This window comes from Bactrocera oleae, chromosome 4 (assembly GCF_042242935.1).
Source record: "Bactrocera oleae isolate idBacOlea1 chromosome 4, idBacOlea1, whole genome shotgun sequence".
Classification (NCBI taxonomy): Eukaryota; Metazoa; Arthropoda; class Insecta; order Diptera; family Tephritidae; genus Bactrocera; species Bactrocera oleae.
In genome coordinates this window covers 34736971-34753414 of record NC_091538.1, presented here as the reverse complement: position 1 = coordinate 34753414, position 16444 = coordinate 34736971, and the positions used below count along the sequence as shown (strand labels likewise).

Genomic DNA, 16444 nt, shown 5'->3' with positions numbered 1-16444 from the left:
GGTCAACATATAGTACAGGTACTACGCTATGGTACAATACTACGCTTAGTCCAATATACCTATACACGAATCTAAGACTTCCGATTGAATTGATTGCTTATATATCGATCAATAAGTAAGATGTCTTAGCAAAATGAATCTAACGCATAATAGTGGATATGCTACAGCTTTGTTCAAATATTATATCTTTGAACATGCTTATCATTGATATGCTGAGGTAGCACAAAACGTACATACTCGTATAGACATAAACAAATATAAAATTATATGCATTTATATTGCAATAAGCATGTAAGAACAAATACAGTCCACTAATCTTAAATATGTATGTTCAAATATAACAAGACATACATGCATAAGCAAACGTATAAACATATATGCAGTTATATGCAACACGCATACATTTATATGAGGCACGAATGCATTTATATGCAATACGCATGCACTCAACAATTAAAAATACAAACATATTTACTTAGGTTAAGATGAATTCATATGATAACTTGTTGACCTAAGTATACATTTAGGCAATTGATTACAAGTACACATGTGGATACACATGTATTGAGTTTTATACTTAAAAACAACCCCATGTGGTGTGCATGCAAACATTCACACATACATATACATTTAATTAAATAAGTAAGATTTGTAAATAATATATAAGCCGAAAATTTAGTCAGATAAAATCAGAATGAAAATATTCTCAGCTCAAGAAAGTCTTTTTCTGTCCCCACCAGCGGTAAGACATTTAGAAATTTTATTAAGTTTAACCATTAGTCGTTCAAGCATTAAAAAGAGCTCAGCCAAAGTAATAAGCCCTGCTATTCATAAAAATACAGGCAAATTCAACAAAAACAAGAAAAAACGTTAACTTCGGTTGCACCGAAGCTATAATACCCTTCACAAATACAAAGGCTTTTTACAAGAACTTGATTGCGATCGTTCAATTAGTATAGCAGCTATATGATATAGTCATCCGATCTATACAATTACCTTAAATAATATTCCATGCCACATTTCGTGAAGATACCTCGTCAAATAAAAGAGTTTTCCATACAATAACTTGATTCCGATCGTTCAGTTTGTATGGCAGCTAAATGCTATGGTCAACCGATCTAAACAATTTCTTTAGAGATCATTGTTACTTTAGAAATAACTCATGTCAAACTTCGTGAAGATATTAAGTCAAATAAAAAAGTTTCCCACACAAGTACTGGATTTCGATTGTTTGTATGGCAGCTATATGCTAAATTGGTCCGATATCGGCCGTTCCGACAAATGAACTGCTTCTCAGTGAGAAAAGGACATTTTAAAAATTTCAGAGCGATAGCTTAAAAATTGAGGGACTAGTTTGTATATATACAGAAAGACGGACAGACAGACAGACGGACATGGCTAAATGAACTCAGCTCATCATGCTGATCATTTATGTATATATTTTATAGGGTCTAAAACGTTTCCTTCTGGGCACTTCGTGGCAAACTTAATATACCCTGTTCAGGGTATAAAAACAATAAGGCGGGTGTATACTCCCGCTGTTTTAATTGATTATCTTTATTGAGTTTAACCACTGGTCCTATGAGCATTAATAAAAAGATCAGCCATAATAAGCCTTGCATTAAAAAAATGTAGGCAATATAAAAAATAAAAAGTCCTGTTTGAGAAGCAATATACATAATTTGGTCTTACAACCCAAAAATTATAAGTCCTGATATACACAGGCAACAAAAACCAAAACCTGTATTTTTAAAACAGGCAAAAACAAAAGTATTGTAATTTACACAGGCAAAAAAGAGGTATGCTAAAAACACAGGCAAATTAAAGGCAGGGTTGGGGAGGCTGGTTATGTTGTCATAGACGCAACTTTGGATCCTGATCCCTGATGAAGAGCCAAATGACGATTTGGAAATTTAAATCTCCGACGATGGAGGCATAATAAATGAAGATGTCTCTAAGTTTGGTACTCAACGTGGGGCTGATGGTAGACACAAATCAACGGCCGCAGCAACACGGAACCTAAAAGTCAAGGAGAAGAAACGTATGAGACGTGCACCAAGCAGTGAAGAGGAGTATGGTAAGTCACAAATAAAGAATCGTAAAATTAAAAGTACACCGCCGTCCGATGAGAGAGAGAGAAAACCGACAGAATACCTTTGCGACGAATATGAAGAAAAAGTAATGAGTAAATTATCACTAATACAACACAGGAAGGCGCATAGTCATCGTGAATCGTTATGTGACATGTCAAATTTGAACGTCACATATACGAATATGCAGCCACCAGCTACCACTTAGTTGACGAACATGACACGACCACATGCTGCAGCCAACTTTCCAAGTGTCACACTCGCCCGGGAGAATGTTCAAAAATGAAAAAAATGTGCGTTGGGACTAAAGGACTCCACCTAGACGGTGTGCCGCAATAAATTTAGTTTTATTATTCTACATATTAATGTATATAATATTAATGTAATATATGTAAGAATAAATACAGTCCACTAATCACAAATATGTATGTTCAAATATATTTAACATCATACATACATAAACAAACCCATAAACATATATGCATTCATATGATAATTTGTTGACCTAAGATATACATTTAGGCAATTGCTTACAAGTGCACATGTGCACTAGAAAACACTCCCATACCATGCAGCATAAACAATGTGCTACATACATATGGACACACACACACATGCATTGAGTTGTGTACTTAAAAACAATACCATGTGATGTGCATGCAACATACACACATACATATACATTTAATTACACCTCTGGTAAATTAATGTCAAAATTCAAGAATAAGACACAACAACCCAAAAGCGCATCTTTTATGAAGAATATCGTGGAAACATTATTCCCTAAACATCATCCGATTACCTATGGTAAACCACGAACCGAAGTTGTAGAGCCACCGCTACTAGTTAGTGAAGAAGAAGTATTGGCCATAGCGGGAAAAATTAAAATCAGCAAGGCGCCTGGTATAGACGGCATACCAAATAGAGCCTTAAAGGAAGCCATAAGTTTAAAACCAAATGTGTTCGTAAAAATGTACAATGCATGCTTAAAAGAAGAAATATTCCCCGACCCATGGAAAGTTCAGCGATTGGTTCTACTACCTAAACCAAATCAGCCTCCGGAGGAAGCTTCATCATATCGACCTCTGTGCATGCTTGACACGATTGGTAAAGTGTTCGAAAGCATAGTAAGAAACCGCTTGGAGTTAGCAATCCAGAAAGCCGGCGGATTATCAGAAAGACAATACGGCTTTATAAAAAAGAGGTCCACTATTGACGCACTAAACAATGTCGTTGGCGCCGCGAAATGCGCAGTAAGTGGAAAAAGATGGAAAGGCGGGACTAAAAAATACTGCGCCCTGATCACCCTGGATGTGAAGAATGCCTTCAACTCAGCAAAATGGGCAAACATTATCAAAGCTCTGCATGAGATACGCGCTCCTCAATATCTGGTAAACATTATTACAAGTTATTTTGAAAACAGGCAACTGATATTTGACACTGATGAAGGCACCAAGACCTACACTATTACGAGTGGAGTACCGCAAGGCTCGATTTTAGGCCCCCTTCTATGGAACGTGATGTATGATGGGGTGCTAAGAATAAACCAACAAGAAGCCGTTAAATTAGTCGCATACGCTGATGATCTTATAGTAGTAGCAGTGTCTAAACATCTTGATGACCTCCGGAGCAAATGCAATGAATGCGTCAATAGTCTGCGGCAATGGTTCTCCTCAAGGAGTTTAGTTCTGGCCGAGCACAAGACAGAAGTCCTGCTAATAAGTACTAGGAAAGTGGAGGAACGAATATATCTCACCATAGGGGAGTGTGAGATTCAATCACAGCCACAACTAAAGTATCTGGGAGTAATAATAGACTCTAAGCTTAAATTTAAGGAACACTTAGAATACACCTCTGGTAAAGCAAGCAAAATCCTCAACGCCTTATCAAGAATGATGGCAAATAAAGGCTGCGTGCGTTCCAGCCGGCGATTTTTACTCGCAAAGGTAATGAGATCGGTTGTATTATATGCGGCCCCAATATGGATCCAGGCGCTAAACGTTAAAGCATATGCCAAACTAATAAACTCAGTGCACCGGCTGTCGGCACTTAGAGTAATCAGTGCTTTCCGAACGATATCCAGCGAGGCTGCGGAAGTAATAGCCAGTATGATGCCCATTGACATCCAGGGTGACGAATTCGCGCGAGTATACAAGTTACCAGAGTCGTCTTTAGAAGCCAAAAGAGCAGAGAGAGTCAAAAGCTTATCAATATGGCAGCAGCGGTGGCAAACCTCACTCAAAGGACGGTGGACCCACAGACTTATACCGGACATCCGCCCGTGGATAGACAGACGACATGGGGACCTGGATTTCCACCTTACCCAAATATTAAGCGGACATGGGTGCTTTAGAAGCTACCTGTACAGATTCCATCATGATGTTAGTCCGAACTGTCCGATGTGTACAGAGTGCATAGAAGACTCTGAGCATGTATTCTTTTATTGCCCTCGCTTTTCGAGTACAAGGGAAAAACTTAAAACTTCACTCGGTGGTAGTTTTATGGTGGAAAACTTGACGACACTTATGTGTCAGTCCAGTGAGAATTGGAAAGCTGTCAGCGAAGCGGCAGCCTCAATTTTGACAAAACTAAGACATATGGAACAGATTAGGCGTTCGTCAGTCCGTACTATAGAGGAGACTTAAATGTCTTATCACTCCCACGAAGTAATACTTAATCAGGTGGTTCCGTGGGAGAGTCTTGAGTTGGGAGTAGGTTAGGTTTAGCGGATTAAAGTTCCGCACTTCGGCTTTCGATGCTCCCCCTACTTAACAAAAAAAATACATTTAATTAGATTATAGTTAGATTTGTAAATAGTATAAAAGCGATGTATTTAATAAAATAAAATTAGAATGAGTGAGGAATTCAGAAGAATAATGGATGATTTAAGTATGGAAGAACAGAACAGCAATAATCACAAAAAGCATATGATCAGATTACTTATTATTAAAATAGCTCGAAATTAGTTACAATTCTCTTCAACGAGATGTGCTGTTTGAAGAAAACATTATAGAAGAACAGCCCGAAATTTATTACCTATATGATTTGGAATCAAAACAATTCAAAACAGTTCCAATTTACCATCTATCTTCTGAAACTGAGGAAGAAGCAACCGAATCGGTTGAAACAACAGAAATAATAGAAGAAACAAGAAAAAACGTTAACTTCGGTTGCGTCGAAGCTATAATACCCTTCACAAATACAAAGGCCCTTACAAGAACTTGATTCCGAACGTTCAATTTGTATGGCAGCTATATGATATAGTGATCTGATCTGACCAATTTCTGTGGAGAATAATTTGTTGCCTCAAGCAATAACTCGTCCCTAATTTCGTGAAGATACCTCGTCAAATAAAAAAAATTTCCATGCAAGCACTTTACTCCGATCGTTCAGTTAATAAAGCAGCTATATGCTATAGTCATCCCATCTATACAATTTCTTCGGAGATTAGATTAATGCCTTAAATAATAATACATGCCAAATTTCGTGAAGATACCCGGTCAAATGAAAGAGTTTTCCATACAAGCACTTCATTCCGATTGTTCAGTTTGTATGGCAGCTATATGCTATAGTCATCCGATCTGAATAATTTCTTCGGAGATTACATTGTTGTCTCAAATAATAATCCATGTCAAATTTCGTGAAGATGCTTTGTCAAATGAAAGAGTTTTCCACACAAGCACTTCATTCCGATTGTTCAGTTTGTATGGCAGCTATATGCTATAGTCATCCGATCTATACAATTTCTTCGAGGATTGGAATAATGCCTTAAATAATAATACATGTCAAATTTGATGAAAATACCTCGTCAAATGAAAGAGTTTTCCATACAAACACTTGATTCCGATTGTTCAGTTTGTATGGCAGCTATATGCTATAATGGTCCGATATCGGCCGTTCCGACAAATGAGCAGCTTCTTTGTTAGAAAAGGACAGGTGCAAAATTTCAGATCGAGAGCATAAAAACTGAAGGACTAGTTTGTATATATACAGACAGACGGACAGACAGACAGACGGACATGGCTAAATCAACTCAGCTCATCATGCTGATCATTTATGTATATATTTTATAGGGTCTTCGACGTTTCCTTCTGTGTGTTACAAACTTCGTGGCAAACTTAATATACCCTGTTCAGGGTATAAAAGAGAACACGAATGAAGGTACACCAGAGTATCTTGAAGTAGAAACACAAAAAGAAAATTTTACTACTTCCTCAAAAGACGCAAAAGAAATGGATTCAAGAGAGGAATGGTGTTTTTCTCCTCCAGCAGATTCACATTTGGAAGCGCTTGAAGGTGAGGACGAAAAAAAAAATAATCAAAATGACGATGTGGAAATTAAAATCTCCGACGATGGAGGCATAATGAAGATGATGGTAGACGAGGTAGATGCAAATCAACGGCCGCAGCAACACGGAACTCAAAGATCAAGAAGAAGAAAGGTATGAGACGTGCACCAAGCAGTGAAGAGGAGTATGGTAAGTCACAAATAAAGATTCGTAAAATCAAGGGTACACCGCATTTCGATGAGCGAGAAAGAAACCCGACAGAATACCTTTGCGACGAATATGAACAAATAGTTACAAGTAAACTATAGTTAATACAACATAGAAAGGCGCATAGTCATCGTGAACCGTTATGTGAGATGTCAAGATTTGAATGACAGAACGGCGGATATGCAGCCACCGGCTACCACGTTACTTAGTGGACGAACACGACACGAATACAAGCTGCAGTAACTTGTGTCGCCCTGGAGTATGTTTAAATATGAACATGAGCGTTGGTGCCAATGGACATCACTTAATCGACGCGTCGCAGCATAAGTAATATTTATTAGTTTAAGTGTTAGTAAAAACATGAAATACCAATTATTATAATAAAAAGTACAATCCACTAAATTATTTCCCTCGGCAATATGTTCAAATATCTTTGAACATGATTATCATTGATATGCTGAGATAGCACAAAACATAATATATTATATTATATTAAATATATGATTAAAAAAAACCTAAAGTGTTGGTTATGTTTTTTTGTGCAAATATCAATCTATTCTGAAAACACAAAAAAAAGAGTGATATGCCCCTGTCACGTTTAGCATAAATGTATACATATGTATATGGTAATTAGCTTTACAAATATATTTACATACATACAAATGAATTATATTGTAACTTTTCTCTAATATCATATAAATTACTTACAATTTCAAAATCTATTCTGAAAACACAAAAAAAAGAGTGATATGCCCCTGTCACGTTTAGCATATATGTATACATATGTATATGGTAATTAGCTTTACAAATATATTTACATACATACAAATGAATTATATTGTAACTTTTCTCTAATATAAAAATTACTTACAATTTCAAGCTGTCTCAAAAAACTTCTGTCAAATATTCCATGACATGTCTCTTTAATGTGCTCTTTTATGCATGTTTGAACCAGCGATGTCAAACTTTCTCCAGCGATGCCATCTAAAAGTTCCATTTCTTGTAACGCCATATTTGTTTTGTTTATTAATACATCCAAACTTTGACACTCACAGGCATTTATTTCCTTTTTACATCCGGCACATTCTTTTTTATTCATCAATAATTCAACATCTGAAAGAAATTAGCAATGAATTAGAAAGAAAAAACGATATTAAGAGATATGTGCACAAACCCACATTTACTTAAATTGTACAAAAACAAATAAGGAGTGGCTAAGTTCGGGTATAACCGACATTTTATACTCTTGCAACTTGTATTAGGAAAACTGTATATTAAACAAGTAAGGAAGGGCTAAGTTCGGATGTAACCGAACATTTTATACTCTCGCAAAGTCAAATGGTATACTCGTTTGAGATTTCTTTGTGGATTGACTGATATTTTCGGTAGAAGGTCAACTATAGGCACCGTGGTCCACATATTCAGTACCTAGGGGCTTGAACAGTTTTGGTTCGATTTAGACAATTTTTGGTCACAAGGTGGCATACTTTACGTATTATTCACGCAAAGTTTTACCCCGATATAATCATTGTTGCCTGATTTGCATAGTGGAAAGTGAAAGAATCAGATGGAATTTAAAATGGTGTTATATGGGAAGTAGGCGTGGTTGTAATCCGATTTCGCTCACGCTTTAACATAGAGATATGAAAATAATGTCATGTACCGAATTTGGTTGAAATCGGTTGAGCAGATCCCAAGATATGGGTTTTCACCTAAAAGTGGGCGGTGCCACGTCCACTGACTAATATTGAACGCGATTCCTATAAAGTCATCTCATACCATTCCAGAGATAAAATTAAATGTCTCTGGCGTGTTTAGTGCTTGATTTATCGCGCTTTTAGTAGTTTTTAACAGTACCGTTATATGGTGAGTGGGCGGAGTTGCCACCCGATTTCAACTATTTTCACATTGTAGGTAGAGGTTCCAAAAACATTTGCTTCCAGTGAGTTTTGTTATTATAACTTTAGCGGTTTAGGAGATATGCACATTAAACCTATTAGTCGCGGGACCACGCCTACTTAAAACAAAAAATTTAGCTGCAGATGCCCCTCCCTAATGTGATCCGGTGTACCAAATAACAGTCTTGTATCTTGTTTTGGAGCTTAGTTATGGCAATTTATTAGTTTTTGATTAATGGCGTTTTGTGGGCGTGGCAGTGGTCCGATTACGCCCATCTACAATACCAACCGTCTTTCGGTACCAAGAAACATGTCTACCAAGTTTCATAAAGATATCTCAATTTTTACTCAAGTTGGAGCTTGCACGGACGGACGGGCGGACGGACAGACGGTCACCCGGATTTCAACTCGTCTCTTCATCCTGATCATTTATATATATATAACCCTATATCTAACTCGATTAGTTTTAGGTGATACAAACAACCGTTAGGTGAACAAAACTATTATACTCTGTAGCAACAGGTTGCGAGAGTATAAAAATGTTACGAAACAACTCAACATTCATTATTCGGTGAAATTATAAATGAATTACAATCATATTTGGTATTTTATTAAGTTATATTATAGGTCATCGACTCACTTAATTTTATTACTATATTTTACTTCCCGTCAGCTAAAATTGTATTAAAATTATCTTCAAATGAGATATATGGGATATAAATTCAACTGTAGAAGCTAAATTAAATATAATGAATTGATGTGAAAACGTCAACCAGAGGATCGCAATTACTTTTTAGAGATATAAGGTTTGAACCAATGTCTAGACCAATTTCAATCATACTCCCACACAATTTTTAAGAAAACTTGTTAATTTAATTTTATTAAAGTATCACACAGTTTGTCAGGTGGAAAGCCGGAAATTATTATATATTGCTGAGGTATACTGCGATCATACTTTGAAGCAATTTTATAAATATATAACTCACACATTGAACGACATATTTAGCATAAGGTTCAATAAAATAACGAAAATCAATATATGTATGCAGTACTAGAGAGTTGGGGTATTTCGTAGACTAAATTCATTTATTTTCCAATCCAATATTATACGTTGAGCTATATCCAATATTAATCACTTAATTTTGCTAAGAAATATTACATATTGACTGATATATTTTATAATGTATAAGGACAACCGGAAGTTTAAAAATCTTATGTTAGGTATATGAGAGATAAGCGTAGTATTGACCCGATTTAATCTAATTTTGGCAATGCAACATACTATGAATAGAATAAAATCCTCCCTGAGTCTCATTAAAGTACCTCATATATGTACATGTGGGCCAGGGCCGATTTTACTTATTTTAGGCATAAAGATACAGTTATTAGGAAAATACGCTCGATTCAACCCATTTTTGACACTTAAGCATACTATATATGGGATCCACATATTTGGTACCTAGGGACTTGAACAGTTTCGGTTCGATTTGGACAATTTTTAGTCATAAGGTGGCGCACTTTAGAGGGACTGTTCGTGCAAAGTTTTATCCCGATATATTAATTAATGTTTTATTTGTATAATTCTGTTATATGGAAAGTAGCCGTGGTTGTGATCCGATTTGTTGAAATCGGTCGAGCATCCTGATGCATTTAGATATTGATTTATCACACTTTTAGTAGTTTTTAACAAAACCGGTATATAGGGAGTGTGCGGGGTTATTTCACTTATTTTCACACAATCGTAAGTGTTGAAAATATCTATTGTGCGCAAATTTGGGTGATATAAGTAGCTTAATTGGTTCGGGAGAGATATACATTAAACTTACTAGGGGGCGGGCTGCGCCCACTTTTTCAATAGATTCGTTGTGCCAAATTAGAGTTTTTATACTCTCGCAACCTGTTGCTACAGAGTATAATAGTTTTGTTCACCTAACGGTTGTTTGTATCACCTATCTCTATCACCTGCAGCTAAAACTTTCTTTTAAAAAGTGGGCGTGGTCCCGCCTCTAATAGGTTTAATGTGCATATCTCCTAAACCGCTAATGCTATAATAACAAAATTCACTAGAAGCAAATGTTTTTAGCACTTCTATTGACGATGTGAAAATAGTTGAAATCGGGTGGCAACTCCGCCCACTCCCCATATAACGGTACTGTTAAAAACTACTAAAAGCGCGATAAATCAAGCACTAAACACGCCAGAGACATTAAATTTTATCTCTGAGATGGTATAAATTGGCTTTATAGGAACCGCGTTCAAAATTAGTCAGTGGGCGTGGCACAGCCCACTTTTAGGTGAAAACCCATATCTTGAGATCTGCTCAACCGATTTCAACCAAATTCGGTGCATAACGTTCTTTTCATGTTTCTATGTCATAGTGCGAAAATGGGCGAAATCGGACTACAACCACGCTTACTTCTAATGTAACACCATTTTCAATTCCATCTGATTCTTTCACTTTCCACTATGCAAATCAGGTAACAATGATTATATCGGGGTAAAACTTTGCGTGAATAATGCAATTAAAGTATGCCACCTTGCGGCCAAAAATTGTCTAAATCGAACCAAAACTGTTCAAACTCCTAAGTACTAAATATGTGGACCCCAGTGCCTCTAGTTGACCTTCTACCGAAAATATCAGTCAATCCACAAATAAATCTCAAACGAGTATACCATTTGACTTTGCGAGAGTATAAAATGTTCGGTTACATCCGAACTTAGCCCTTCCTTACTTGTTTATCTTAATTTACGGCTTAGGTATAACACTTTATACGTTTTCGATTAAAGGCGTTTTGTGGCGGTGGCATAGATCCGACTACGCTCATCTACGAACTTGTCTTTATTTTTTTTCCAAGGAACAAGTGCACCAGGTTTCATCAAGATATCTTAATTTTTACTCAAGTTTCAGGTTGTACAGAAAGACGGACGGACAGACAGACATCCGAATTTCAACTCGTCTCGTCATGGTGATCATTTATGGGGTTACATACAGTTAGAATTTTCAAACAATCTATTTTTGAAATTTTATTTTCTTAATGTATTTAAAAATACACACAGAAAATTTCCCATCGTTCCGGTGAATATTTTCGAAACACAAATTTGAAAAGGCATTTCAGAGTGCTTGGAAGTACAAGGCCGGAGTGGCATCGACTATCTGTACGCTGACCGTTTCATGCACCTAAATATTGTAAATCCTCCCTTCTAATGTATGTAGATGTGTAAATCAACAGTGTGATTGTTATACCTGAAATGTAAAATTTTTTTTTCGAACCCTAAACTGGAAAATATTAAAGAGTGGTAGTCAGTATAAGCAGCTAAGCCAAGCAGTAAACTTGTAACTTCGTTTATATTTTTTTGTGTAATTTTTCGTGAAAATGAAGTCTACCAGAGAAATGAGAAAGTCTCTTAACATACGTAAATCGAGAACAAAAAGGCGCAAAATGTTTTTAATCCAAAGACAGCTGAAACAAATATAATAATAATAACCCAACGATTACCCTCCTCCCGCCAACCGACGCGAGGAGCGCAATTTGCATACGTGCGGAATTAGCCGAGTCAGAAAAGGCAAGAGAGTTTTTTAAGTGTTGAGATCTAAAACTGCTCAGCTACAGAAACAAAAATTTCAACCGCTAAGATTTATAGTTACAATATAATAAGTTGTTACATTTTCATTCATTAAGAGAAAACAATAAAGTCTTTTTCATTTTGAAAAGTGAGTCAGATTAGTCAAATGTGCTGGAATGAGAATTAAAATCATGACATATAATGCGGGATGGCTCGTTTAGTTCAAAATTTGATCTACAGGATTTTCACAGTAAAGGTCTAAATTGCCTCGAAAAGCGAATCGGGATATTAAATTTAATTTCAGACAGGAGAAAAGAACTGCAAACTGTTTCATTCAAGATTTTCACTAAAAATATTATGCCAAGCATTTCCCTACGACTAGAAAGTGTAGGTAGTTTAATAAGTTTTAAACGACTAGTGTATGGAGGTAGACTTACCCTAGAATCCCATCGGAAATGCGCTAAGGCGAAAAGTAAAAATGGTTTTCGAACAGACTCTAACTTGTCAGAATGGATTTGGTAGTTAGGGTTCCATACAACAGAGCCATATTCCAATATAGGTCTAACCAAAGTTGTATAATGTGGTTCAGTAATATACGGATCTCTACATTCTTTAGACCAACGTTTAACAAAACTGAGGACAGCTTTTGCTTTCAAGACCATGGTGTCAATATGAAGACAAAAATTAAGCTTAGGGTCCATATTTACTTCCAAATCAACATAGTTAAAAACTTGCTCCAGAATATGGTGTTTTATTACATAAGAAGAGGGGTGCACAGATCTACGGAAAAAGCACATCGTCTTACATTTATTCAGATTCAATGGCAAATCATTTCTATCACACCATGCAACCATATTGTTTAAGTTTGTTTGAAACAGACACCTTTCCTCAGTTGATGTGTATGATTTAAAAAGCTTTACGAGCGTTCAGCGTATAATACATTTTTTGAGAATTCAATTACTGAAGAGATATCGTTAATAAACAAGAACAGAATCGGGCCAAGAAGACTACCTTGCGGAACACCTGAAGAAACATTAATTGTATCTGAAGGTGCATCCACAAATATCACTCGTTGTATTCTATTATAAAGCTAAGAAGCTACCCATTGAAGAAATCTTGGCTGAAAGCCCAGCAGATCAAGTTTATGTATGAGAATCGAGAGGTTTACTTTGTCGAAAGCTTTGCTGGGTATATAACATCCGAATGCTTATGTTCCCTAAAACCCAATGATACATGGATTACAAATTCAAGCAAGTTTGTTAGAGTCGATTTCCCTTTACGAAATCCATGCTGAGATGAGGAAATTAACGGAGAAATCGAAAAGGTTATATGGTCAGTGATGATAGCTTCAAAAAGTTTAGGTATAACTAATAGCTTTGCGATACCTCTATAGTTTTCAATGTTGGATGTAAATCCACTTTTATGCAAAGGAATTATAAATGACTGTTTCCATATTGAAGGAAATATACCGTGTTTAAGAGAGGAATTAAATATCCTTGTCAAAGGCAAGTAAATATGTTTGGCACTATTTTTTAGGAAGCATGAGGGTATCATGTCTGGGCCGTAACTAAAAGATGGTTTTAACTTATTTAATTTAAGTAGGACGTCTTTTTCAGAAATAATTGGCGCGTTAATTAAAGTATTCGAACACAACACGAGCTGATAAGAAAAAGTTTTGGAAGAATTATTACAGTAGTATGACTTGAAAAATTCTGCAAACATATTGGATATAATAACATTGTCAGTTGAAATGATAGATTTGTATTTCATCGCGGACGGAAATTTGGAAATCCTGCGTATGGAGTTGAAGAAATCATAAAACGATTTTGGATTACTTACAATATTCTTTATTTAAGTAATTATTATAACATTTTTTTTTTAGGTCAAAATACTGTCGACGCAATACAGAATATTTAGAATAGTCGACAAGTGAACCGGTTTTCTTAAAATGTTTAAATGAAAATGTTACATTAAAGTAGTTTCAGTGCCTCGGCGAAAAAATGTAAAGACCAACAGGAAATCTCAGTTACACGTGGTCCGTCTGTTGAGTATTGCATTTTAACTTTTATAACAGTATTTTCAGTTTTTTCTGAATGTGTGAAATGTAAGATCTGAGACGAAAATTTCAAGTTTCAAACTTTTCGAAAACTGTGGAAATCGCTGCATACATAGCTGCCGACATTTTTAATGAAGGAATGGCATCACTTTTGTATTATATGAAGGCAACAGGAATTACACTTGGTCGAAAAATAATCGATCGCAGAGCACGTGAGAGAATCCGATATGGAAGAATGGCTCGCAGACAACATCAGCTCGAGTTATTAAAAGCTGCCAAAGCGGCGGAGGGTCTCTTATATGGGCCTGGAATAGACGACAGTAAATTGAAAAGTTTTCTCAGAAAAACTTCTGGAAATTTCACTTTTTTTCGGCCTTCTAACTGTACATAACCACTTATATATACCATATATAACTCTATATCTATCTCGATTAGTTAGACGATATAAACAACCGTTAGGTGAACGAAACTATTATACTCTGTTATGTTGCCACAAGATTATAAGAAAGTCGTTACAAAATAAACGTTTATTTTTTAGATCCCCTATGTATTATAAAATTTGATATTTTAATTAAGATTAATCAAATAATGGTTTAAACCAAAAACGTTAAATTAAAACAGTAGCATAATTAATGATTTTTAATATCCACTATAAATATGACGAAGTTGGTTCTATGACGTCAACGGTTGTCGTAACTTTGTATTCTATGAACAATGGTTTTTTCCCAATGATGTGAAAGAAAGCTGTAATAAAAAATATTTAATGAGATTACTAGGCAAATGCTCCACACATTTTTCACTCGTTTGTGTTGTGCCGACCTCCAGTCACGCAACTAACGGTATTTGCTTTTTCTATCTTTTACAACTCGCGCTCAATTATTGGGTCTAATCAGTCATTCCGTCCATAACCTACTTTACGATAAGTAAACTGTTTTACCGACATCGATACGGAAGGAATTTTCGATCGAAAATTTCCATAAGCATGTTCAGCACTTTTGAAACATTTTCTTTCCTCCATCTCTTTTGAATAGTTATTTTGTTCGCTTTGTGGTTTTTGTTTGGTGTATAGGATACATGAGTATCTGATTGGTTTCCATTGCTTGGTCAGACGTTAAATATGATGATTCACTTTGCATTTGGGGCTGGGAATAAATTGCATCAATTGGTTAGTTCTTAGTGGTACTTTTAGCAGGGACCTGAACCGAAATATTTGTTGCAGTTTCCAAAAATTTTAATGCCTTTTAATCCTTCAAATGATGTATGTATACCTCTGTCCTACTTTTCGAGTGGACTTAAAGTTACTGGCCTGCAGGACCCACCCCCTCTTCCAGAAATTTTTTACCATGTTCTATTTAATTTCAAACTTAAAATCGGTCCAAAACTGAAAATGAACCCTTTTTTTTTGCAACATAATCGTTGTATGAAAGGTGGGCGTGGTAAATATCTAATTTCACCCATTTCCGCAGCGTACGAGTAGGATATTAAACGACTTGTTCTCAGCAAGTTTGGTTGATATACCTTTAGTGATTCGTGAAATAGGCACATCTAATCTATGAGGTTTTTAAAATATTCCAACCCACAGATGCAGATGCATGTAGATTATCAATTATGACATTTTGTAGGTGTGGCAAAGAACCAATTCCGTTTATCTGCAACGCCAACCTCCTCACGGTGCAAGAGAACATTTAAGTATTTTAATTTTTACTCAACTTATCACTTGCGTGCACGGCTTGACAGACACTCACCCGGAATTCAACTAATCTCGTCATCCTGATCATATAAATGTATATAGAAATCTATATTTAACTCGATGTTATAAATATCCGTTATGTGAACAAAACTTTTATACTATGTAGCACATCTTGGGAAACTAAATAAAAGTAGAAAATTAACTGTATATTAATTAGTTAGAAAAAGTCATAACATCAAATGTGCAAACGCGATAAGAAGGAACGTTCATCTAACACTGCGATGATTGTCACATTGTCGTGTGGGGGCTTAACTGCTTACTCATCCGCACTATTCAGAGATATTAAGTTGAGAGACGAGGTGCAAACATTGTCTGTCACCTTTTGGTCTGATTTGAATGAGCTGCGGAGCGAGCATTACCACACCTCCTGAACCAAAATGTTACACCCAGGCGTTGGTTTGCAAATATGAGGGTTAAATTATTAAAAGCTGGTTAAACCAGCTATATTATAACGGAGCTGGCCGTCTCGAGATGTGAAACTGGACTGGCGCTGTCAAACGGACTGTTTAATTTTCCCACCAAATAATTCGACCACGAAATGTGCTTCAGCATGCAAGTGGTCGCACGAACAAAATGAAGAACAATAACAA

General features: G+C 36.0%; 1 protein-coding gene across 4 annotated transcripts in view; it reads right to left on the bottom strand.

Moving 5' to 3' along the window:
- mr (anaphase promoting complex subunit morula) overlaps positions 1-16444 on the bottom strand; it is a 171871-nt gene that overhangs the window by 127058 nt on the left and 28369 nt on the right. For all 4 annotated transcript variants that reach the window (XM_036368905.2, XM_036368902.2, XM_036368904.2 and 1 more), the window contains exon 3: positions 7458-7699. In XM_036368905.2, the coding sequence (XP_036224798.2) occupies positions 7458-7699 (242 nt within the window). The remainder of the gene's footprint in view (positions 1-7457; positions 7700-16444) is intronic.